The sequence below is a fragment of the Rissa tridactyla genome, chromosome 7, assembly GCF_028500815.1.
Source record: "Rissa tridactyla isolate bRisTri1 chromosome 7, bRisTri1.patW.cur.20221130, whole genome shotgun sequence".
Classification (NCBI taxonomy): Eukaryota; Metazoa; Chordata; class Aves; order Charadriiformes; family Laridae; genus Rissa; species Rissa tridactyla.
In genome coordinates, this window is record NC_071472.1 from 28,178,767 (window position 1) to 28,204,199 (window position 25,433).

Sequence of the window (25,433 nt, forward strand, 5' to 3'; positions counted from 1 at the left end):
TGGACAGAAAAAAATGGGGCTTTATAATATTCAAGGTGATTTAAAGAAATACAAGGGTTTCCTACTCCTTCCCCCCAAATTTCACAGAAAAATCAGAGCCACAAAGGTGAGAAGAACATTGGGTTGCACACCTTTTACAAACAGAGCTGCTTTGCAAGTTGCAGTCCCCACATCATTGCTTATTTGACAAGTGTAGTTCCCGGAGTCAGATGTCCTAGCTGAGAATAGCTCCAGTACACTAGATGTGTCGTCCTTCCAGACAGATCGATTTGCTCCAGAGAGGAGCTCCTGGCTGTCTTTAAACCACTTTATCTGCAGAGGAGTAGAGCCCTTCACCAGTGCTTTGAACTGAACCCTAGAATTGGGCACAACCTCTTGGGACTGGGGTTTTTCCACAAAATATGGTGGTTCTATAACAGGTAAAAAGGAAGAAAGAGGATTACTCTGAGACAAGGGAATTCGAAATTTTGAATGAGACACCTAACAGAAGAGAAAGGAGGAGTTCAAACCTTTGACTGTTAAGAACCCGCTGCATTGGTTGCTTCCTGCCTTATTTGTCGCTTCACAGGTGTAAGAGCCACTGTCTGTGCCTTCCAGTTTATTGATTTCTAGAAATGCGGTGTTATCATGGAAAGAATATTTGTGCTTTTCACTTGCTGTTAATTCTTGGCCGTCCTTGTACCACTGGATACTTATAGGATGTGAACCAGACACTATGCATTCCAGGTGGACAAAAGACCCCTTAATGCTGTCCATTTTCTTGAGCTTTTTGGTGAATTTAGGTGGTATAATGAGATCTATACAAGACAGAGTAAAAAGAAAAAGCATGAAATTCAACCTTGACTGTGGCAAATGTCAGCTCAGGAGAAAAGATTTTGTATGTAAAAACAATGACAAAAGAGAGACCGTACACACCTAGGACGTTAATACTGGCAGAACAGCTGCTGCTCCCAACGTCATTGTGAACCTCAAAAATGTATTCCCCACTATCTTTCTTTTCTGCATGAAGCACCTTTAGGACTGATACGGTGTCTGTAACACTGATCTTATATTTTGGGCCTAACGTCAGTTCCTTGCCATCTTTGAACCATTTGGCTGTAATATCTTTGGTTCCTGAAAATTTACACTGCAAGGTTGCTGGGTCTCCCTCAGTCACATCTATTGACACGGCCTTGTCCACGATTGTAGCAGGTTCTGTTGTAAAGAAGGAGACAGAATGTTAAGGGCATCTGTGAAAATCACAAGGAAGCTCTCTGAGATCACTGCAAGCTCTCAGGGCAGGACCAACCTTTGACAGTCAGCAGAGCAGAACACCTCTGAATTCCCGCCTCATTTTTAGCCTGACAAAAATATTTCCCATCATGTTTCAGTTCAATAGACCTCACCAGAAGAGTGGCAACATTGTTCACAAAGGTCATTTTGATATTGTTGTCTTCAATCACTTCATCATTGTCTTTCAGCCAGGAGACAGTGATGGGCAAGGAGCCTTTAATAGCAGCCTGAAACACGACCGTGCCCCCTCGAAGGGAACTAATGTTTTCTATCCTCTTCAAGAACTGTGGGGGTTCTGGCAGGAAGAAAGTGGCTTTGTAAGTACGGGTCTGGTGCACGACAGTGTGGCATGAAAACCACACTGGGATAAGAGCATGCTAGGGGTGTTCTGCATCTTGCACTAACCTTTCAGTGTGACCTCTGAACTGCAGAGGCAGCTCCCGACATCGTTTGTTACTCTACACTGATACTCGCCAACATCAGAAGCATCAAACCTGAAAATGTGGAGGCTAATCAATGATTTCTCAATGCTTATTCTGTGCTTCTTACTGCTCCGCACGGGTTTATCATCTTTCACCCAAAACACTTCAAAGGGAGGTGTGCCAAGCACCTCGCACTCCAAAACCACATCAGAATCCTTCAAGACTTCCATGGATTGAAACTCCTTGCTAAAATAAGGTGACTCTACAGTGCAAAAGAGAGAGTGCAGTTTGTATTAATCATACTTATGAAGCCTGCAAAACTGCGCTGAGTTTAAAGAGACAAAGTGGGTGGCTGGATGTCACACACACCTTTGATTGTAACAATGCTACTGCAAATATCTTTTCCAGCATCATTTTTGGCCTCGCAAATGTATTCCCCACTGTCTTCAGTCTCAACCTCTGTAAGACGGAGTATTGCCAAGGATTTTGCAAAAGACATCCTGTATTTGTCACTCTCTTTTAGCTCTCTATCATCCTTGAACCATGTGATTTTAATCTCAGGAGTACCAGTGACTTCACAGGTCAGCTCAGCATATCCACCTTTCTTTACCAGATGGGTTGGCTCTAGCTTCTCCTTGAAGGCAGCAGGTTCTGTGGATTTAAGAAGAGTGTTCAGGACAAAGAAGGTAAGAAAGAGTGCCACTGGGTCAATCCAGCAGCTGAAAGTTTAAAAGAGAGTAAGAATGCAAACCTTTTACAAACAAGTTTGCACTGCATGTTACTGAACCAGCTACATTGGAGACTTTGCAGGTGTATTTTCCTGAGTCTGTTGGTTTGACCGCATAAAGCTCCAAGTAACTTGCTAATGCTTCTGTCATAATGTAGCAGGCTCCTCCTGTCACCAGTTCAGTATCACCTTTAAACCATTTCACCGTCAGTGGTGTTGTGCCTTTAAATGTGCCTTTGAAACGTACAGTTGATGCAGGTAGTACATCTTGGGACTCTGGTTCTACAGTGAAGCTGGGTGGCTCTAGATTGCGTTGAAAGAAAACAGTTGTCAAGAGTAAGACACACGGCCTGCACTTTGGGGAAGAAAACTATTATCACGTGAGAAGTAAAACTCCAAGAAATGTGAAACAAATTGCCAAACCTTTTATAAACAAAGTGCTACTGCTGTCTTTGCTACCAGCAGAGTTTGTGGCTCTGCAAACGTAGACCCCAGCGTCACTTGCATCTAGGTGTTTTATTTCCAAAGATGCAGAGCCTTCTGCAAAGTGTACTGTGTACTTGGCACTTGAAGTGATCTCAGTGTCCTGCTTAAACCAAGACACCGTCATTGGAAGAGAGCCTGAAATTTTGCAGTCTAGGCGGCACGAGGTGCTAATGATGCTGTCGATATTCTTCAGTGGTTTAGTAAAGAAGGGAGGGAGAGTGCGATCTGTTGAGAGTGAAAAAAACAAAAGAAACCAACACATGAGCAAAACAGGCATCCAGTTCTGCTTCTGGCTCTGTTGGGCTCAGAGCAGAGTAGCAAGGCTCTTTGCAAAGAGTCAGTACCAACCTAGCACAGTGAAGCTGGTAGTACAGGAGCTGATGCCCACATCATTTGATATCTCAAAGGTGTATTCGCCACTGTCCTGCATTTCAGTGGCATAAAACTTGAGCTGGGCAATGTTATTTTTAAAGCTGATCCTATATTTTTTGCTGGCAGGTAGTGGCCTTCCATCCTTGAACCATTTGGTTTTTAGCTCTGGAGTGCCTGTGACAGTGTACTCCAAAATGGCTGGTTCCCCTGCTGTTACCTGGATGATTTCAGCTTTTTCAATGATTTTGGCAGGTTCTACAACAGAATTAAACAACTGGTGTTAAGGACAAAAGGAAACTGTTCTTCCTCTCAGGTGAGAGACAATGTGGGAGTCACAGCACTACTCCACTGACCTTTCACTGCTAGTTCACCAAAGCAGGACTGACTGCCTGCATCATTCTCAGCCACGCAGGTGTATTTGCCACCAGAGCTCAGCTGGACACCAGTAATTTGCAGTGTTGCTAGACCGTGTTCAAATGTCACTCTCACTTTGTTATCATCCTGAATAACGTCTTTGCCCTTCATCCACATCACAGAAATAGGCTCTGACCCTTTCACCACAGCCTGTAATGTAACGCTATCTCCAGCCAGAGCTGTCACATTTTCGATTTTCTTAACAAAAGACGGTGGTTCTGGTTCAAAGAGAAGAGACGAGAAGAAATACTCATTTGCTGCCACACCATCCCATTAAATCTGCTGCTTACAGACAGTTGCATGAGACAGTATATGCAGTACATGGCACAATTCAGCTAAAGAGCAGGCAAGGAGAAGAGCTGCGTTCCCCAGCTGGGAGCTAATGCACGGCCCTTTAAGCTTAACATCTTTCAAATTCACAGGTTTGACGCCACATAAGAGTTAAGATATACACAGCACTTTAAGAGAATAAGAAGATACTCTCCCTGCCCACCCTCCCTAGCCACCCACAAATCTGAAGAAAAGACATTTTAAGAAATAAGAGGTTCTTGCCAATCCCTTCAGTAAGTGAAGTTTTCTCTTTCCCACTGACCTTTCAAGATGTACGTTGCACTGCATATGCATTTCCCAACTTCGTTAGCTACCACACACTCGTATTCACCGACATCCGCACTGTTAAATGAGGACACCTCCAGAGAAATAATAGTTTTCTGAGAGGTCAACCTGTATTTTTTACTACTGCGAATCTGTTTCTTGTCTTTGTACCAGCTAATCTCAAACGGTCCAGTGCCAGCAATCTCACACTGAAGAACGGTGTTTGTTCCCTTCACTACCTCTGCTGGTTCAAGTGTTCGGATGAAAGACGGAGGTTCTATAAAAGCAGCGAGAAAGAATTAGTCAACCAAGAAAAAAAAAAAAAAAGAAAAAAAGGGAATATTTTTCTCAAGAATGGACTGGCAGCAGCAAGAACAGACCTTTGACAACTACTTCGGTGGTGCAGCTGTCACTTCCAACCTCATTTACAGCTTCACATGAGTAGCTCCCACTGTCATCAACTTTCATCTCCAAAATATCTAACACAGCCACAGAATTGACAAAGGACATCCTGTGTGTGTTGCTTTCACGAACTTCCTTATTGTTCTTGAACCAAGTAACCTGGATTTCAGGAGACCCTTTGATTTTGCACTGAAGGCGTGCAGAGTCGCCTGGGGTCAGTAAATAAGATGGATCGACCTTCTTCACAAAGGATGGTGGTTCTAGAAATGGGAAGGAATGGGAAGGAAAGGGAAGAAAGGGGAAGAAAGGGAAAAAAAGGGGAAGAAAAGGGAAAAGGGGAAAAGGAAATGAGAAAAGGAAAGAAGGCTGAAATACATAGCTTTGAAAGATTGGTTTCTAGTGCAAGAATAAAGCATGACTTCAGAAAAGATCAACATAATCTTGGCTGAGCTGCAATTCTTGTGGTTTCTCTTGTCCTCTCCATCCATCTCTCCCCTGCATGCAGGAGCAATTCTTGGATCTGGCTGGTGAAAGAAATATTGAAGCAACACACAGAGCACCCGAAGGCAGCAGGGGAAACAAGCAAGAAGTGAATGGACCTGATGGCAGGTCTAAAAAGAGTTCACAGTGTGATTTGAGCCCAAATAAGTCTTTTGTCTGAAAAAGAAGAAATGGGAACCCAAGAAGAGCAAAGGTAAAGGGGGCATGGGACTATCTTACCTCTGACTGTGACGCTGGCAGAAGAGGAGCTGCTTCCTGCCTCGTTTGAGGCAGTGCACACATAATGGCCTGAATCCTTGAGCTTAGCCAGAGGAATCTCAAGTGAGGCTATTTTGTCTTCAAAGAAAATCTTATAATCTTTGCCTGGGGGGATTTTGTTTCCATCCTTTGTCCACCCTACTGTTACTTTCCTGTCTTCATCTACCTGACATTCAAGACGTATTTTTTTATTGACTGCTGACTGCACTGACTGCAAAACTTTAATGAAGTGGGGTTTGTCTATAATGACCATTTCAGCCTGGCAAATGTCAGCCCCAAACTTGTTGGAAGCTTTGCAAGTGTAAACCCCTCTGTCACTGGTGGTGAGAAGGGAAATTTCTAACACGTGTTTATTTTCCACTTTGGAGATCTTGTGGCGGTCCGAAGGTGAAATGGTCGTGCCATCTTTCTGCCAGGCGACGTCGATGACTGGAGTGCCCGAAACAGTACACAGGAACTTGGCACTTTTGCCCACAAAAGTAGTGATAGATTCAGGTCTGGTAAGAAACGTTGGCGGAAATGCTTCTGCAAAACAAAGGGGTTCAATGTTATCCAGAGGTGAGGACCAGAACTTATGCTCTTTCTCCACATTTGCCAGGGAAAGAGAGCAAGAGGGGCCAGTTTGTCACTGGACACTCTTAAGCAAAAGAAGCCAGCAGTGAAGGATGTAAGAGGTATTAAAGATGATGAATTTTGGCTTTTGTTTTTGTACTTATTGGGTCTGAATATTGCTCCAGAGCTTGAAGGCATTTTGAATCTCTGGAGCAACGTACAAACTAAAGGAAAATAAGCCAAACCCCAGAACTTCCTCCCCCAAGACTGACGTGTTTGCGCACCATTCCCTCAAGATGGACAAGTTTGCATGCATTTCACAGTTTGTGCATCTTTCTTTAGTCTCTAGCATCTGGCACTTAGCAAAGACCACATAAAGACTCCTCCCACAAAGAGAAAAGTCAGAGTAAAAAAAACCACTATACACTAAAAGTCCAAAAGATGGTGGGTTTTTTTTTAAAGAAAAAAAAAGAAGAGAATTGTATAGCTCTCAATACACAAAAAAAGTTTGTAAACTGAAGCAGCTTTAAACCCTCTTTTGTTTGTTTAAGAAGATCTATTTCCCCAATCACACAGAGTTCCCCTCTGGCCATGGCACACAGATGTTCAGGTACGCATAGCTGCATAGCCTGCCTCACAAGTATAACTGAAGGATAAACATAGAGTGCTAGGATAATCGCACAGTGATTATTACACCGAAGAAATCAGATTTAAAAGTGTATGTTTTCTTGTTGTCTGAAAGTTAAATACCTTCTTCAAGAATGTATTCACAAACCAACCCCATTTTGTTGACGATCTAGTGCCTCCTGCTCTCTGTTTCCCCCTTCCTTCTTCCCCTCTGAAACTTTTCACACTCAGTCCCTTTTCTAGGTACAGAAAGCATGTAAAATAAGCATTCTCAAAAATTATTCCTTCTCTAAGTTTGTGCCTGCCAAAATGAGGTATGGATTATGCATAACAATGGCAATCAAGAGTGCTACCGTAAACATTTGTAAGTATAACAATGAAAGCATTCTAATAAACCAAGATATTTTCTGGAGAAGGAGACGTGCTTGGAAGTCTGTACTTACCAGTGACTGTTAAAAGGGCTGTAGAGCTAACACTGCCATGCTGGTTGGAAGCCTTACAGCTGTACTCTCCATAGTCAACAACCTGAGGCCTTGGGATCTCCAGTGTGGAGAGGTAGTTGGACGTGCGAATGGAGTATTTGTCCCCATCGTATATCTCTCGTCCGGCTTTGTACCACTGAAACCTGACATTGGGAGCAGTCTCTACCTCACAGGTAAACTTGGCCACGTGATTTACAGCCACCTCCAGAGGTTTGAGCCTTCTCCTCAGGATTGGTGCAACTGAAATCAGAAGCAGAGAGTAACTCAAAACCCTGCCTGCTGAAATTCTGGAAAGTAACAGTGAAGTGACTGACTGAAAAATCCATGCAATCCACATAAAGTGACTGTAAAAGAAAACAATATCTGTAAGAAATGAAGGCAGTACCAGGCTCAGTGGGCAGACAGTGATATGGTGCATAATAACATCCGGAAACACAGTGGTGATGCTGGAAAAACAACATGCAATAGCATGTGATAGAAACATACACCATGATATCCTGGAGCTGTGAGAAATTACGGTGTCAATGAGAAATTGTGCTAAAACTGTGCAATAACTCTAAAGAGTGAGAGAGGGTACAGCAGTGAGAAAAGTGGGAAGAGCAGGTCCACATCACAGGCAACCATGGGAAGAAGTGTTCGGGACTGAGATACAGCTTGTCGTGATCGCACTTGTGTGATGAGAACAGGAAGCAACAGAGTTCCTGACCGAAGACTTGAGTGAGGGAAGTGAGAGACTTTGCAATGTCGTAAAAGGAGACCATAAATCCAGAGAGAAAAGGGGCCCTCTGATTAGTGGCATGATGGTATTAATACTGTATCTGTATCCAAAGATATAGACACATAGTACGGCAGTTTCATTAGTAGAGCAGTGTATTAGAAAGGCAGTATTTTAGCCCCATAATCCAACCTCTTTTAACAACTGTGAGTTTTGCTGCTGTTGATCTTTTTCCACCTTGATTCAGCGCCTCACAGGTGTACTCTCCTTGGTGAATCTCCCCGCACACTTTGCTTATTACTAGTGTGTATGTGTCCTGATCTTGCAAACACTTGAATTTGTCGCCTGAAGACACCAGTTTTCCCTCAAAGTACCAGTTCACCTCTCTGACATTTCTTATGACAGACACCAGACTGACACTCTCCCCTTCCTCCACAACAGTGTCAACCAGTTTGCTGTGTATGATGGGATAATTCTCTTTGCCCAGCTCATCCTCTAGCTTCCTAGCTCTAGTTTCTAGACCCTCTCTGCCCTCTTCTTCACATATTTGTTCCCTTTTCTCCTTCCTTTTCAGTATTTCTGTGGGTGTCTCAATGGGAACACCTGTGGAGGCCACATCAGCAGTGGCTCCAGCTGCACCCACGTCCTTGATTTGAGCATGCCTAGTCATAGTGTTGATTGCTTGTGCAGACAGAGACTGTTCCAGGGGTATTTCTGCCTCCATAGTCCTCTCAGCCTGCTGGGGCTCCAGCTCAGATGTTTCACCACAGGATTTTCCTGAGAGAAGTGGACTGGGATGGGCTGGCAATGCTTTGGATTTTTCATCCATCAAGAGATGTTTTTCTTCACAAATAAGAGAATAGAAAGCCTCCTTCAAGACTGCTTTCTGATCAGCAGTCTGAATGCTGACTTCTCCCAAGGAGACTGCAATTTCTATGGGACTGAGTCCTCCTGCTGTCACAACATAGGTGCATAGGGTGTGTTTATTTTCCTTGGTGATGTTTATTGTCTGTACTTCAATGTTTTCCTTATCAGCCAACCATTCTGAAAACAAGAGGTTTTGCTCACTTACTACTGCAGCTTTCAGTGCATTTCTAATTTGAGACTTTATGTATAAGTTGCAGCTCTTGGGAACCTGAGCAGTGAGCTGGCTCTCTTTGTTGAGGACTTGGCTTGGCTGGAGCTGGTGAGTGTACATTGCTTCATGGGGTTGTCTTCCTGCCCTTGGAGACTGCCTAAGTGGGCTGGCAAGCTCGACGACGTGTTCCTCCTCCAGGGGCTGGTTTTCTTCTAGCAGCAAGGGAAATCTCACAGCCTGTCCCTCATTGATTCTTGCAGCAAAATCTTCCTCTGCTGCTTCCAGGGAAGAAATGTTCTCCAGGGGGACAGCTTGGCCCTCAGTGAAGGACAATTCGGAGGCAAATCTGGGTTCAGCCTTCAGCTCACCTTGCATTGCTTGGAAGCCCTCAAGGACCTGGATGTGGTCACCGTCTATGGCATGGCTCTCAGTGGTGCTTGACACGTGTAGAGGGGCTTGGGAAACCTCTGTCTTCGGAGCAGCCATTTGCTCTGCTGCCTTGGGGATGACTTGCTCTTTGGGCAAGAGTATCTGTGCAGCTACAGTCCCAAGGCACCCTGGTAGTTGTGTCTCCATCGCTGCTGCAGGCACCACGCCCTGGGGGCCAACAGGAAGGGTTTGCAGTGGCTCTGCCAGAAGCCTGCTGCTCTCTTGTGTTGTGGCTACCCGGGTGAGCATCTCTTCAACACTCCGTGCAGCCAGGCAGGCTGGTGGCAGGTCAGGCAAGATGTCCTCCCTGGGCAGCACGTGCTCTGCCTGGCTTGTCTGAAGCTGAAGGAGGGCCGGGGGCTCCCTCATGGCCTCAAGGCTGAGTGCTCCTTCCATGGCAGGAAGCTCGCCAGCCTCCTCGTAGGAGAGGGGGCTTTGGTCTTCTGCCACCGCAGAGTGCTGCAAGGCCGGGCTCTGCCTGCACACAGCATGCTCCTCGGGCACCACAAGGAGCTCAGCAGAGCATGTGGCCTCACCCAGGGTGTTCACCGCCTTGCACGTGTAGAGCCCCGTGTCCTCCTCCATGCACTCCCGCACTGTCAGAGAGCCCGAGCCATCAGGATGGTGAGCAACAGAATGATGTGCATCGGACAAGAGCTCCTCACTCCCCTTGAACCACTGCACATCGGGGCGTGGCTCCCCAGCTACGGTGTACTCAAAGATTGCGGTGGAGCCCGGTGCGCACCGCACGCTGGCCGGCTCCCTGGCAAAGGAAGGGACCCCTGGTATCCGCTGCCGCACGTGGAGGTGGGCGCTGCATGTGGTCTCACCGTGTACATTGCTGGCCACACATGTGTACTCACCTTCATCCTGCACACCTGCATATGGGAGGATGAGGCTGTGGTCATTGCCAGCAAACACTAACTTACAGTCCATGGATGGGGTTAGCTTCGTACTGTTGAAAAACCACTGGATTTTGGGTGTGGGGCTGCCACTAACAGTAACAGAGAGCCTAGCTACATCTCCCTGCCAGACTTCAACGTCTGAGACCTGTTTAAGGAAAACAGGGGCTTTGCCCCCTTCCTCCATTTTCATCTTTGCTTCGCTGGAATAAACTGGTTTTTCAGGCTCAAATTCAAGTGTTTTCTCTCTATCAGGCAACTGAAGGCCGCTGCTGTAGCCTTCACTTCTTCCTTCCTCAGAAGACACAATAAGAGAGCTAGTGATGTCTGTATGGAAAAAAAATGTTGTATTTTACTAGGATGTTTAAGAGAACGCTTGCAGATAGCAATAGACAGTGTTAGTGCAGCTATGTTTGTACATCTGGAGGCTTTCTCAGCACTGTAAAGCAGTTAACAATGGACATGAGGTCCTCTTGCTGTCAAACCCACACCTGCCAAAACCAGCAAGACATGCTGTGCTGTCAGGTTACTTATAAACTTCCCATCCGAAACGACATGGGCGTCTCTTTAAACCTGACATGACAGTATGGGTTAGGCACACCCCCAGCATGTACAGTGCAAGTACCAGTCAAAACACACATTGGTATATTTCACAAATATAATCAAAGCGCTATGCACCATACCTATTTCTATGTACATTCATACAAACAAGTACAGCAGAGCACTGCAAAGACCATAGTTGAATTCAAAACAAGAAAAAGTAGAATGCCAGAATTAGTATTGGAAAAATAACACAAACTTTTCAGCACACCAGTCTTTCTTCTGGTGCAGTTAGTTCATCTCTTTCAACTCTCTGTCTAACACGCTAAGATACTACCTCTCCCTGATCAGCTTTGTCCTGTTTTTGTCATTAGACAAAACCATTATTAGTACACTTGCAACACCATTATTAGTAAAATCACAAGTTTGCACCCTTGATTTAGTGTCATTGATTTAATATCATTGATTTAAATCTCTCCTTTTAAACTCTTCCCCCTCCAATGTTGCGTATTAAAACTCCCACAATATCAGAGAAAAACAGGACAAAGCACTTTAAGGTTCTTCTTTTTCTTGCCTTTGTGCATTTAGATATTTATATGTAGGACCACTTTCTTCTAATGGTGGTTTAAAAATGAGAGGAAGCAGACATCAGGATCATGTAATTCTCTGCAGATGCTTGACACTAGAAACATCAGTGAAATATGAGACTTCAAGGAACAGAACAAGCCATCCATGAAAAGCACGGCGCAAAGAAAACCTTTGGAAATCAAATCCTGTTGTCCTCACTGAGTCAATGCTTACAGTATTTGATGCTGGAAAGATATGAGAGTTGTTAAAAAAGAATAAAGGACGTGTGAGTGGATAAATGTCTCCAGGCACTCTAATGGTGAACCTTGATACGTTCCCAATTACGGTGCCTTAAATTCCAAAACTTACCATGTGGTAATAATTTTTGCTGCACTCCAATAGCAACTATAAAGAACAACAGAATATGCCATACCCAGTTCTTTCTCATTGGTTTTAGCAATTATTAATCTTGCCACAAATACCATAAGATACATGACACAGCACAGTGCATATGACGATTAACCGCAGAGAAGAAATGTTTAGGTAAAAAAAAAGAAATTACACCAGTCTTTCAGTATTACCTGCTAGCCTTGTTAAAACAGTAGGGAAATTTCCCCAGAAATACAATGTGCTAGTGAATTTGAGAATAGGTGGCAGAATTGGGCCCATAATAAAGTATAAAAATTGCAGAATGGAACCTATGCTAACACACATGAGAATGCTTTATATACAGGAGTGTGGCAAAAATTAATACACTTTTGTGTGTTCCTGGATATTTATGACAGAAAAACTGTACAGGTACTTTTTAATATTTTAGCTGTCTCTGTGAAATGAATAAACTACAAGAAGCACCAGACTTAAATAATTTACATATTTATTTCACAAATTAACCATACATATTAACATTCAATACACTTTGATGACAAACAAACATAATTAATCCTTTTTTTAAGATACATAGTTTGTTGAAATGAAGACGATATTAAACCTGGCAATGAAATTATGAGTTTTGTAATTCCTATGAAGGCACAAAATTTTTAAGAGAGATGGTCAGTCATGGCTCTAAGCTATACCAGTTGCCCCAGAGCAAGTTTATTCAAAACTAGAATTACTCCAGATTTATAACGTTGTAGCTGAAGTGAGACTTTGTCTCTCCATAACCACATGATAGCGCTCCTGGCCATTGTATGAAATGTAAAACAAGACTTTTAAACTTACATAAACAACAAACACTATTATACAGGTAGAGATAAAGATGCTTGGCCATATATTTTAGATGTGAACATGAACTTGGACCTGTTTGGCTTATGGTTTCAAAAAACAACTTATGGGCCTGTTTCTACTAAAAAATTCAGTTCATTTACGTGCAAATGAAACACACTTCATAACTGCTTAGGACCTAACGAAAGGGCCTCTGACCTCTTTGGCTTTGGATCTAAAAGACCTCTCATATCACAGCTGACATACAACATCAGACTTCTTGCCAACTTCTTCATGTCAACTTCCCTAGGGACCTCAGCTGTCTAATGAATCAGTGCTACATATCTACACAAGGAATGGATTAAGGATGCATCATGAAGCAATTCTTTCCCAGCACAAGGTTGGGTCAGACACTTTTCTTTCCTACCACCATTACCTATGAGACACCACAATTATCTCTGCCTTGTCATGATGTACAAATCTTAAATATTTACCATGAGGTCATGAGAGGGAAGAAACCAAAGTGACACACTGGTATTAGCCTAACCACTACAGTCATTTTCCCCGTGTACCGGGTCATTAGAATTTGCCACTCCTGACTATAAGTTTATATTGGGCAACACAATTGGGCAAAGTGATCAAAAATTTTGATCAAAAATTACTATCCCAGGTGACTGATGGGATAGTCTTAAAGATTTTATTGAGTTTTTGAGGCATGCTGACCTCAGTGTGAGGACACATCAAACTCAGAAATAAGAGCATGCATGAACATAACTGAGTGTCCTATAGGAGTAGTTCTTTTACGCTTAAATTCACTGTGCTCCTTAAAGCAGTTTGCAAGAAAACTGACAGCAATTTGTAAATAGTTACTTAACTTCTGATAAACATTAATAACTTTCATACTTTTAACAGATTTTCTTAATAATTTTATCGCTGTTCATGTAAGATAGATTTAGTTCTGATTTAATTATGCCAGCTACTGCTGATTCCTCCTCCTAAATATTAGCATTATTTTAAATAAAAAAATATATACTCACATTGAGAATATTAATGTAAAAATCTGCTGAGAAAATGCCACAGAAAATAATTGAATGTATTCTACTTATTTCTGGTCATCTTGACATATAGCAAACTTAACTGTCACTAATTAAAAAAAAAAAAAAAAGAAAAATGGAATCTGTAGAGATTTAGTTCTAATGTGAAACAAGAGTACTGCATAAAAATCTCTCACTTGTTACTACTATGTATTTTTTATGAATGACACTGGAATACGGGGACAATAAAAATTATTTTAATGAATTTACAGTTACATCATTGATTTATTATGCTTCCACTCCTTTCCCTTTAACTTCTAAAGATACAGTACAAAATATGTTTTCATGTTTATTACTTGGTAATAGAGAAAAAAATCCTGTTCAGTTCTACTAATGCAAAACTTTCATTTTCTTCCCATTGTGTTGCTTTTCATTGCAACGGCATAATTCCATTGACTTTAAAAAAAAGTCGTTTAATTCCATGAGTCAATAGAATGAGGCCCATGGATGTAAGAATTTTGCAGTGATAGAAACTGTAAACAGGATTTGAATCAGTGAGACTCGCATGTTCTGACACAACGTTGTGAGAAGGGAGAATACCAATCTAAGGAGTTCTTTCACAGAACTATATCCAAACTAAACAGCAAGTGTAAGTTAGCATTCCATACGTTTAAGTTACAAGAAAAAGGTTGCTTCTACGTTTTCAGGTGATTTCTAGCCTACATAAAACAATAACGATTGCACTGTTACAGACACACAGGAATATGTACACTATATGAAAAAATTAGTCCTACATAAATGAGTGTCAGTTAAAATATCTATACAAGAAGGAGTAAGGAGCTTGGAAGGCGTCTGAAATATACCTCGGTGCAGAAAGTGTGCACAAGACCTATGCACAGATTAAGTCTCACTTAAATTCCCCAACAAAAGCAAGTTTAAGTAAGACAGAAATATGCCCACAAAGAGTGGTTTTCATCCCTAAAGAGATGAAAAACAATGCCCCTAAAATGTGTGCTGCATTTTACCTGCAGTGAACAACAGCATAAAAACATCTACTGTTTCAAAAAGACTCTGAAACAAATTACGGAACTTTAGTATAACGTTAACACAGCACAAGTCTCAGCAGTTCCTGCCCTGTTAGTAGCTATACACTTGTACTGCCCACGGTCACTTTGCATCAAGTTTTCAATAGTAAGGCTATGAGAGCCCCCCTGCTCTTCCTGCACACAGTACCTATCCCCTTCCAACAACACCCCATCCTTGTACCAACAGACACTTGGGTGGGGGGAACCAGTCACGAGACACTGGAAGCATGCTGAGGCACCCACAAATGTACTGTAGTCAGAAATGAGCTTGATAAATTTTGGAGGGGCTTCCGTAACCTGGAACTCAAAGCTGCAGCTCTCTGAGTCCTCTGCCCTAAACTCGACCTGTTCCTCTTGGGACGGCTCCGCAAACACATCAAAACTAATGTTGACACACTTCTCCCCTTCCACTTCCTGCTCTTGTTGAGTCACCGCAAGCAGTCGGATCGCTTTCTCTGAGTCATCTATGTGTGGCTCGAACTCAAACTCCAGTTCTATTTCTGACTGGTCACCCAGGTTCACAGCCTTACTCAAAAGCAAGTCACACTTCTGGGGCCTGTGTGGTTGATGGCCTGTGACCGTCTCACTGCTCGCCTTGGTACTTGTTCCCTGCTGAGCCATGACTACAAGGGAGCCTTTGCACATTGCTTCTCCCAGCCTATTGTTTGCCCGACAGCGATAACAGCCGCCATCAGAAGGACGTACATTTTGGACCTTCAGACTGTGAAGTCCCTCTTTCTGACTCACAACATACTTCCCTGTGGCAGATGTCACACAAGTTCCATCTCTGAACCACTGCACTACTGGGACAGGAGTACCTGTTACCACACACTCAAACACTGCCTCCGATCCTTCTGTCACCTCGACATCTGCAAAGGGCACGGCAAAGCGGGGAGGCATTTCAGTTACTTGGAAATTGATTTTTACATCCTCATTATCCTCTGTGGCCAAGCCTGCAGCTTGCTCCAACAAGGCAAGCGGAAGGACATCCAGGGAAACCACCATGCTCTTCTTGTCTGGGCTAAATTCAGGACTGGTTATGATTTTGACCTGCTTTTCAAACTCCTTCACCTCATTTTCATCCAGCTCCACTTCCAGGAGGATTTCCTGTGGTGAAGGTGACCTTGAAGATGTGTTTTGCTCCAAGTCAAAGTGTATAACATGCTGGTGGGTGACAGGGGGTGGCAGTGCTAGTGACCGCCCATCTTCAGGCAAAACTTCCACCTGCGCAATACTTTTAGCTTCCCCAACAATGTTCACTGCATGGCACAGATACTGTCCTCCATCAGCTTTCTGGACGTTAGTGATCTCCAGCACATATTTGTTCCCTTCCTTCTCTATCCGCACTCTCTCATCCATCTCCAACAGAGATTTATTATGATACCATTTCACCCCTGGCTTGGGTACACCCACCACCTCAGCCACAAAGCTCAGCGTGCTGCCCTCATACAGCCTCCTCCTGCTCAGCGCCTTGAGGAATGCCGGTGGCATGTCCCTGTCTGATGGCTCTAGGGCTTCACAGGGTGTCCTAAACACCTCAGCCTGTGTCTCGTCTGGAGGTTGCTGCCTTCTCTCACAGAAGGGGAGCACGGACAGGGCATCCATATACTCCCCAGTGGGTGTCCGGTAGCGCTCTGGTGGCGTGCTGTCCCCTGATGCAGAGCAGGGTCCCTCAAAGGGTGTGAAGTAGCGCTCCAAGGGTGTGTTGCATTTTGAGCCCTCGGAGGGTGTGGAGTAGTGCTCAGGTGGTGTGCTATACACTGAGCCTTCAGATGGTGTGGAGTAGCGCTCAGGTGGTGTGCCGTACCCTGAGCCCTCTGATGGTGTGGAGTAGCGCTCGGGTGGTGTGCCGTACCCTGAGCCCTCTGATGGTGTGGAGTAGTGCTCGGGTGGTGTGCTGTATCCTGAGCCCTCAGATGGTGTGAAGTAGCGCTCAGGCGTGCTGAGTGGTGTGTGATAGGATGTTGATGAAGCTGTTTCAAAGATCTCTGCTGAGGAGGGAGGTGTGTAGAAGCGGTCCGAATCAGGTGACTCCTCTCCACTCCCACTCTCCAGCTCTATAGACATTTCCGACTCAGGAGAGAAGGGCCGGGTGAGTTCCTGTTGGTTGTTGTAGTAGTCGTAAACTGTGCTAAAGGTAACCTCCTCCACTTCCAGTGACGTGATGGTCTCTCGCTGCTCCTTCTGAACTGTCCCTTTGAGATCTGGAGTTTCCTGCACCCCACTTGACCTTAAATACTTGGCCAGGGACAAGTCAGGCTCCAGCCCTGAGGCTTGAACAGTACTGGGCTCTGGACCTGCAGAAATATCCTCCCACAGTCCTTCTCCATCCAAGCTATTCTCAGAGGCTTCCTCAGTGGGAGTCCTCTTCTTGCCCCAAGACTCCTTCCTTTGTTCCTTCTGTACCACAGGATCATCCATTATTAAATCAAGTAATAGTTGGCCAAAAGAGAAGCCCTGGGTTGTGTTTGATTCCTGTTGAGTGTCCCTGAGCATCTCCTCAGGGGAATCCGTGCTTTCTATCTCACAGGTGGAGCTGGTCATTCCTGTCTCAAAGACCTTTTCTATCCCAGAACCTTCTTCCTCCTCTGCCTGATGCACAGTCTGGGGTTTCTTTTCACGTGCAGCTTTTTTCAAGTCAATGATGAAGCTGTCACTCTGTGAGTCTGTGGTCTCCAGTCGCTCCCCACTCTCCCACACGTGTGTTTCCTGCACTCCTCTTTGGAAATCTGCTGTGGATTCCACCAGAAAACTCTGCATTTTGCCCTCAGGTGAATCCTCCCCACAGACACTCACCTCTAACTCATTAATTTCTTCAGCCGAAGATCCCTCTTCAGCAGGTATCATGATACTGTCAAGGTCCCCATTATGGATTTGCAAATTGTCCCTTCTGATTTCTCTTGGCTGTGCCTCTTCCTGGGCACCAACCTCCTCCTGCTGCATCCTATAGCTCTGACGCAGCTCCTCACTTAAAGACATCTCTTCCACAAGCACATCATGTTGGTGCACAGGAGAGATGAGCCCAGTCACTCCTACTTCTACACTCTCCAGCGCTATGGGGGTTTGTCCCTGTTCTGTGTCTACAGTCTCTTCTGCTGGGAAAGACTCCACAAACGTCTTCAGATCAAATGTGATATTGGTGTCTTCAGAATCAGATGGCAAGAGCTGCTCTTTGAAATGCACTTCTTCTAGGTGAACCTCAGCTTCCTCAGTAAAAACCTGGCCTGAGTTTTCTATGCCAGGAGGCATAGAAGCGTTGCCTACATCAGACTCTATTTCTTGCAGTGTTTGCCCATCACTATGCATTTCCCAGTGTGTGGCACCCCCAGCATCAATCATTTCTTCTTTACAAAGACGATCATCAACCTCGATGTCCTGTTCAATATCAACTGATCTCTCCTGCTCCTTGGACTGTTCCTCCTGCTGCTCTTCTGTGCATAAGTCATAAAAGCCAAACTGCTTCTTTGTGGGTGTGCTTGCAATGTTGTCCTGCAGGTGGGGAACACTTGGCTCTTCTACAAGAGGCACATCAGGAGACGTTGCCTCACAGGCAGGGGCATTGCTCTCCTCCATGTAAACATCACTCCCTTCTTGCATCACAGGTGATACAGGAATGAAAAACTGTGAATCCTCACACTCCCTTGTCAGAGCAGACCGCTCAGAAATGTGTGTTTGCCCTTTCACTTCCATAAATGGTGCCTTCAGGATGTCCCAGGACAGAGCATCTGTATGTGGTACCACCTTGTCTCCCTCAGCCTCTGGCTCCTCTGAAAAGTGACCTGAGTCCTTGGCCACTAGCTCATGCTCTTCCCTGGGCATGCTGGTGTACATCTCAGTGGCATCAATTCCAAAGATATGCTCCTCAGAGACAGCTTTTCCTTTGTTCTGCCTCATTTCAGAAATACCATCTGTATCCCTCACGCGTTCTTTTGTAAAATCTATTTCTTGCCTTGCATAAACTTCCATGGTATCCAGCACCACTGTCTCCTCAATCTCACTTTCCCTAAAGTGAGTAGTTTTCTCAGACTCTGCCTCGAACTGCTCACCAGAAGATGGAGACAGCCTCAGGGACCAGGGTAGGTGGGCTTCCTCCTCCTTGGGACATGTGATCTGTTCCTCTTTATCCTTCCCAAGTGTGCTGAGACCTTGGAGCTGGAGAACGTGGTCCATGGCAGGCAGTTCCTCAGTGCCTCCATCCTTGCTATACAACCTGGGTGCACTGGGCTGCACTGTCAGCTCAGAGGAAGTCTGTGCTGTTCCAGCCGCATTCTTGGCCACACAACAATACAGCCCAGCATCCGCGACAGAGACCTCTCGGATATGTAAACGGTACATGCCACTCTTGCCTTTCTCAAACCTCAGCCTCTCACAGGCAGAGAGGCTCTGGCCATTCAGGGACCAGGCCACAGCTGGTGGGGGCTGCCCAGACACAGCACACTCCAACACCACTGCCTCTCCTTCGTGGCAATGAATGTGTGCTGGGGCTTCTGCCACAATTTGGGGTGGTTCATTTCCCACATCAAATGAAAACTTGAACTTGTGCTTTATGGTGGGAGCAGCCTGGCCTGGAGAGGGACGCGTGGCGTCCCTCATTTCTGTGTCTTGCTCTGGTGTTGGAGTGGGGGCAGTGATTTTGATTTCCACAGGCAGCGACAGCAAGTCTGAGTCTGGAACTGCACTTAGCAGTCCCTGCTCTGCTGCGAAGGCCAGGCTGACTTCTTCCTCCTCCTCCTCCATCTCCTTCACCTTCACCTTCTCCTCTTCCTCCACCACCTTCTCTTCCTCCTCCCCTTCTTCCTCCTTCACCTTCTCCTCCTCTTCCTCCTCCACCTTCTTCTCCTCTTCCTCCTCCTTCCCCTCTTCCTCCTCCTTCACCTTCTCCTCCTCTTCCTCCTCCTCCTCTTTCTTCCCTTCCTCTTCCTCCTCCTTCTTCATGGCCTCATAGGCTGGCATCTGCCGCCTCACATGGAGTGCAGCTGAGGTGCTGACTGTGCCCAGTGGATTGAAGATCACACAGGTGATGGTCCCACCATGCTGTGGGAGCAGGGATGGGAACGTCAGTGTAGAGCGGCACTCTGTGGTGTGAACAGCGGTGCCTCGGATGCGTCCCACAGGCTTGTTGTTGTTGTACCAAGTGACTGTGGGCTGTGGGCGGCCATGGAAGAGGCAGGAGAAGGTGCATTTATGCCCCTCAACAGCCTCCTGGGACTTGATTTCCTGGACAAAGAGGGGTGGGCAGGGCTCCAGGAGTCCACCTGGCCTCTGCCATCTCTCCCCTGCGGCCTTGGGCCTGTGGTACCCCTTCACTACCTGCATTGTGAGGGGCTCCGAGCCATCCATTGTGGCAGCCACCTCAGGTGGGCTGGGTTTCCCAGGAGGGCCTCCCTGAGGCATGGACATGAAGGTTTCCTGCTTCTTTTTCAGCGCTGCCCGCTTTGCCTCCCGCAGTCGCTGCAGCTTCCAACGGATCTCCTCATCCAGCAGCTCCTCAGCATCCACCACTGTGCCACCGTGCTCCCTACCACATGCCAGCCCTGGACGGTGAGGCCCCACCAGTGGCAGCCTCTGGAAATGGATGGTTCGTACCATACCCCTGCCTGAGGAGACATCCCCAAGCAACTGCTCAGCCTCCTGCCCCTTGTCAAAGGGCGAGCCGGTGCAACGGAGCACCACCCGCAGCCGGTCCTCCTGCCGCTGCTGCAGCAGGCACTCCCAGCTCCCCTGCATCCACTCCGCTTTCCCTGCGGAACCTAAGCCCTGCTGTTCCCCACTGCGTGCCACCAGCAGCGAAGCAGTGGACTCGGCTGAGCCCTCACTGTTAATGGCAAATACCCTGTAACTGCCAGCGTCATGCTCCCGCACATCCCGCACCTCCAAGCTGGCATGGTGCGTGTGCTCCTCACTCTCGGTGCGGATCACCTTGCGGCAGTCCTGGCGGACCGGACGGTTGTTGTGAAACCAGGACATGTGGGGCGCTGGGCATGCCACCAGCTTGCACTGGAAGAGGGCAGGGTCCCCCTCCAAGACAGACCTACACTTGAGGCCTTGTGTGAAGGTGGGTTTACGGTTCTGGGTGCAAGCCAGCACCGCCGCCATCCCAGGTCCCTCGAGGTTCTCCTTGCTGTGCTGCTCTGCAAGAGAAGGAGACTGGGTTACAACACACCACACTCTGCCTGCCATCTGATTGAAAAAAATGAAATAGCAATATATTGAAATAAAAAATGGGCATGCAACAGATTTCATCACACACCCAGGGAAAAAAAAGTAATTCACTCACCATATTTGTTCGAATAAACGCAACGCCTTGCTCTGTTTTAAAGATTGACACGAAAATCGTTCGTTGTCTGTTCTTTCTTCAGAGTGTGGAAATTTCTTCTTGAACAAGCAAAAATGAATTTCAAAATAACACGTTCTTCTCTGCGTGTATGTTTTTGCTGCCTGGAAAAGCTGTGTGTCTTTGGGTGGCAAAGAAGAAAATCTTACCTGACTTGCAGACAGTAGAATAAACGCCCTTTCTGACCCTTCTGTTTGCAGATTAAATGTTCAAACAATTGAGAAAAAATATTTTGAAAGATATTTTTTAAAAAGTAAGTAATTAGCTAACATGAAATGAGAAGGCGTTTATTCGAACTAATACAGCCACTAACTTCACAGTGTTATGCACAAGGAAAAAAGCAAGCAACATGAACCACGTATGCTATCTGCAAGCCAGGGTAAGAAATGTATAATGATGAATTAATGTACGTAAAAAAAAAGTGCAAGGAATCAATGGGAATGTGTAGCTTTCACATATCCTAAACAACAAATGCTTTCTAGTATACTTCATCCATCCATCCAATAGTGTCCATTGTACTGATTAATGTTAGGTTGCTAACTTGTTTACAAATAATGATTAAGATTTGTATAACTTCCTTCTGAAGTAAACTATTCCATGCATTCAAAAGGAAATTGAACAAATAAAAGCTCTGTGAACAGCTGCAAAGCATGAAGTAAAAGTTAAGAATACGGCTGCAAAATTATAAATTTGAAGTTTTAAACATATTTTAAAACTTAAATAACCTTAAAATGCAGGTAACCCTTTGCATATCAAAACAAACATGCAACATGTTCCAATATGCTTCAAAGTATGTCTGTCTTTCCCCTCAGACACTACATGTAAGCAGATAAAAGCTTTTCACAATCACTGGTACTAATTATTCAGTGTAACATCATTGGTGACTGTACCTTTCACTTCCATTTCAACCTCTTCCTCTAGCTTCTCATGAATAATTTTTTCAGGAGCTAGAATAAAAAGACAAAAATTTTTGAGCTATAGGTGCTAAATACGCCAATCAACAACTTATATAGTTAAACCATCCAGTATCTCTTGAAAATATACAGAAATTCACACATACGTACACATAAATGCATGCCAAACAATTCAAACACTTGATAAATTTTGAGAACAGAGTAATCAAATGCTTTCAAACTTGTTTGCAATGTACACTTTTCTATAAGATTTTCTTTCTTTTTTGCAGGGTGGGGAAAAGTTTCTAAAGTAACATGCCTTTATCATGCCTTAAATCCCTAAAGAAAACATTCAACAATCCACAGACTAATGAGATGCTTCTCGTTCTTTATTATCTCCCAGGGAATGAATGGACTGGAATGCAATGATGCTATGCACGAGGAATTGATACTTGGAAGGAACATGCAGTTGCCAACCTGTCACTCTCAGATGGGTGCTGCACTCGGCTTGTCCTGCAGGATTAACTATTCTGCACTTGTATATACCCTTGTGGCTCTGACCAACTTTCAACAATCTTAAACTGCACAGTGGCCCATCGTGTTTTAAGGAACACAATGCAGACTCCTCAACTATTTGCTGATTGCACAGCCAGACCACACAAGGTGTAGGTGCACCCTTCATTATACAAAAGAGTAACACATCATCTCCTTCTTTTACAGTGGTTTCTGAAGGCAGAGTTTCAAGAAACTCTGGTGCTTCGGCGTCAGTGTCTGTGATGTCTTCACACGGCACAACATCAGGATAGTAGACTCTGTTTCTTTGCTTCTCAGTTTCATATGGTCTTTGGGACGTAGATATAAACAAGCTCGATGTTTTCTTGGCAGATTCTTGCTTAACTTCAGATGCTTTAAACTGACAATCTCTGGCTGCTTTAAAGCTTTTAGTGTCTGATTCAAGGGTAATTTTTGTTACTGCTTTGGCTTGTGCTTCTTTTGCTAGGTAAGAATAAAGTTAGGAAAAGGATTAGATGAGATCTTTTGCAGGAATTAAAAATATCCGTATACTTAGTGGGAAAAAAAACCCAATAATTAGTATTGAAAGAATGTCCAGCATATTAGTGCTACAACAACGTTATTAAATATGAGTGATTACCCATTCAAGAGCTCTATTCCTGCTAGGGTAATTTTAGGTAGCAGTTAAGTCTATGAGATTTTCATGGGATCAAGACTTGGTCTGTAATGCCTAATGCAAGAACATCTTTATTTTTAATTGAGAGCCTCAATTTAGGAAGTAGCAGCAGAAGATTATGTAAAGTGCTTTGCACAGCTCAAGAGTGAAGAAAGAAACTTCAGTATTTAAGAGCCAAAACACGATCAATGGCTTGCTCTTTGACCTCAGCAGAAATACTGTCACCTGTCCAGTGTAGTGATAATACATTTTTGGGTCTCCACTAGTGGTTACACTAGTAACATTTTAATATGCTGATGTCAGGAAGAAGTGAACGAAGTCTTATCAAAAATAAATACTTATATCTCAGGGAGAGTGAAGGGTAGAAGACAATTCACTAGCGCAGTAATACAATGCTTGCACCCGTTAATCCTTTCAATTGCATTTGCCTACATTGCCAACCTTGGAATTGGAACCTTGGATTTACTGGAAACGAGTTGGGCCCATAGAGTTTGAAATGACCAGGTATCTATTTCAACATTGCTTATCTGACATTCTTATCTTCCTTAAACTCCAGCTTTGGGAATTCTCAAAATGCTAAAATTCCTACCAGCCTGTTTTGCTTTACATCGCACTGCGTATCATGAAGGATATGAGGAATAAAAAGCCTCAGATGTCTGTGACTTGCTGGGAAGAGGCATGAAGTTACAATACCAACTTCCCAGTACTGCACAGGTCAATTTTGAATAGAGCTGTAAATGTGGAGGAAAAACTCCAAAGCATTATTAATAGAGCTTTCTTAATTAAATACTGATAGTAAAGGAAATATGAGTGAGCTGTAGGCAGTGATAATGAAGTTGCAAAAGATAAGTCATAATGTTAAAAGTCAGATAACCACCTTTGACTGTTAGCATTGCAGCAGTTGTTGTCCCTCCATAATCATTGTATACAGTACAACTGTACAGTCCTTGATCTATCAGCTGGGCATTTAGGATTGTGAGCAGTAGGACACTTCCATTTTGTGATATCTTCAGTTTTTCAGATCCTTCTATCGTTTCACCTTCATGGGCCCAAAGAAACTCAGAGAAGAATTCACTTTCTAAGCCACATACGAACTGAGCAGTATCACCACATTTCACGGTTAGGTCTTTGAGCTGCAAGAGAATCTTTGGAGGGACATTCATTTCCTGAGCAGTGGCCACAGAGATCCTGGTGCTCTGAGATGTTTGGGAAAGGACTGTTGTGTGCATAGCTTCCATTTCTTCAACCGATGTAGCCTTCATGGTCAAACTTTCTGATACGCTCTCAAAAACCTGTACACCCAATTGCTGTGGTGGTTGTTGCGCTGTTTTAAATTCTTTTTGGTAAGTTTTAATGTTCTTCTTTGTGAGGGGAGCAACATGAAGTTCTGATATAGCCTGTGACCGGATAGACTCTTTTACGTCTTTCCCAGAACTTTGCCTATCTAGGGCTTGCACTGTGTAATCAAGTAACAAAAATAACAACAATATTAGTATCTAAATAACTTTACTAGGCCATGCTCTGAACAAAATCAAACAGCATGAAGGATGAAAATGAATTATCTTCATTTGAAAACTCAGCATGCCAGATGCACTGCGCTCTTGACACAAAGATTATCCATTCACATATATGAATGACAAGTGATGCCTAATCTAGTCATGCAGTTGATACACAGTTGATGCTTGTCTCTTCTTTCACTGAAGTTGCCCGTTTTAGTATTGGAAACTTATTATGGAACTTTTTAAGGAGGTATTTTACTTTCTTTTTCCCTACAGGATAGCGCAAAATACCTCAGTCAATGCTATAAAGATCACTTAATTCCTTGTTTTAAAAAACTGAACGCCTGCAGTAAAAAGATTCTATTCTTTGACCAATCTCAAGATGCAAATTTGCAAATTTCCAAATGTTAACAGCTTAAACAGAAGAAATGAGAGTGGCTGGGTTACAGAGCGTAGGTTCTACTAACATTAACTGGTAAAGAAATGGTGTGAAACAAGGAAAGAAGAACATTAGTAACAGTGTAAAAGTGTGGTATAAAACAAACTGAATCCCTTTGAAGTAAAAATGGGGCTTTACCTTCTGCAGTCACTGTAAGTGTAGCTGTACAAGTTGTTTCTCCAGCACTATTTCTTGCCTTGCAAGAGTATTGGCCAGCATGCTCTAAGAAAGCATCTACTATTATCAGTATAGCTGTGCCTGTAGACTCATCAAAGTGGAAAACTATGTCTTTTGTTGGCAACATGAGTTGTTGATTATGAAACCACTGGATTTTTGGTTTGGGCATGCCAGAGACTCTAGCTTGAAATCTGACTGATTCCCCGTTGTATACCCTGCAGCTCGAAATAGGCTGGATAAAGG

At 44.3% G+C, this 25,433-nt stretch overlaps 3 protein-coding genes across 41 annotated transcripts in view; all 3 read right to left on the reverse strand.

Moving 5' to 3' along the window:
* TTN (titin) overlaps positions 1–25,433 on the reverse strand; it is a 244,262-nt gene that overhangs the window by 182,077 nt on the left and 36,752 nt on the right. For 34 of the 39 annotated variants that reach the window (XM_054210392.1, XM_054210385.1, XM_054210412.1 and 31 more), the window contains 16 exons: positions 21,884–21,940; positions 8,017–10,560; positions 7,071–7,349; positions 5,410–5,973; positions 4,668–4,949; positions 4,286–4,564; positions 3,633–3,911; positions 3,256–3,534; positions 2,845–3,132; positions 2,446–2,724; positions 2,064–2,345; positions 1,678–1,956; positions 1,289–1,567; positions 916–1,194; positions 510–797; positions 132–410 (listed from right to left, as the gene is read on the reverse strand). In XM_054210392.1, coding sequence (XP_054066367.1) covers positions 132–410; positions 510–797; positions 916–1,194; positions 1,289–1,567; positions 1,678–1,956; positions 2,064–2,345; positions 2,446–2,724; positions 2,845–3,132; positions 3,256–3,534; positions 3,633–3,911; positions 4,286–4,564; positions 4,668–4,949; positions 5,410–5,973; positions 7,071–7,349; positions 8,017–10,560; positions 21,884–21,940 — 6,816 coding nt within the window. The remainder of the gene's footprint in view (positions 1–131; positions 411–509; positions 798–915; positions 1,195–1,288; positions 1,568–1,677; positions 1,957–2,063; positions 2,346–2,445; positions 2,725–2,844; positions 3,133–3,255; positions 3,535–3,632; positions 3,912–4,285; positions 4,565–4,667; positions 4,950–5,409; positions 5,974–7,070; positions 7,350–8,016; positions 10,561–21,883; positions 21,941–25,433) is intronic. The other 5 variants (XM_054210417.1, XM_054210411.1, XM_054210415.1 and 2 more) reach the window with 3 other exon arrangements.
* On the reverse strand, positions 13,810–21,854 carry LOC128913204 (muscle M-line assembly protein unc-89-like). Its single transcript, XM_054210418.1, has 2 exons — positions 20,937–21,854; positions 13,810–20,790 (listed from the first exon to the last, which is right to left on the reverse strand). The coding sequence occupies exon 2, from the start codon at positions 20,753–20,755 to the stop codon at positions 14,666–14,668; it is 6,090 nt and encodes a 2,029-aa protein (XP_054066393.1). The 5' UTR covers positions 20,756–20,790; positions 20,937–21,854; the 3' UTR covers positions 13,810–14,665.
* Positions 21,947–25,294, reverse strand: LOC128913205 (myosin light chain kinase, smooth muscle-like). The gene is made up of 2 exons (XM_054210419.1): positions 23,953–25,294; positions 21,947–22,882 (listed from the first exon to the last, which is right to left on the reverse strand). Exons 1-2 carry the CDS (start codon positions 24,335–24,337, stop codon positions 22,254–22,256), a joined length of 1,014 nt encoding a protein of 337 aa, XP_054066394.1. The 5' UTR covers positions 24,338–25,294; the 3' UTR covers positions 21,947–22,253.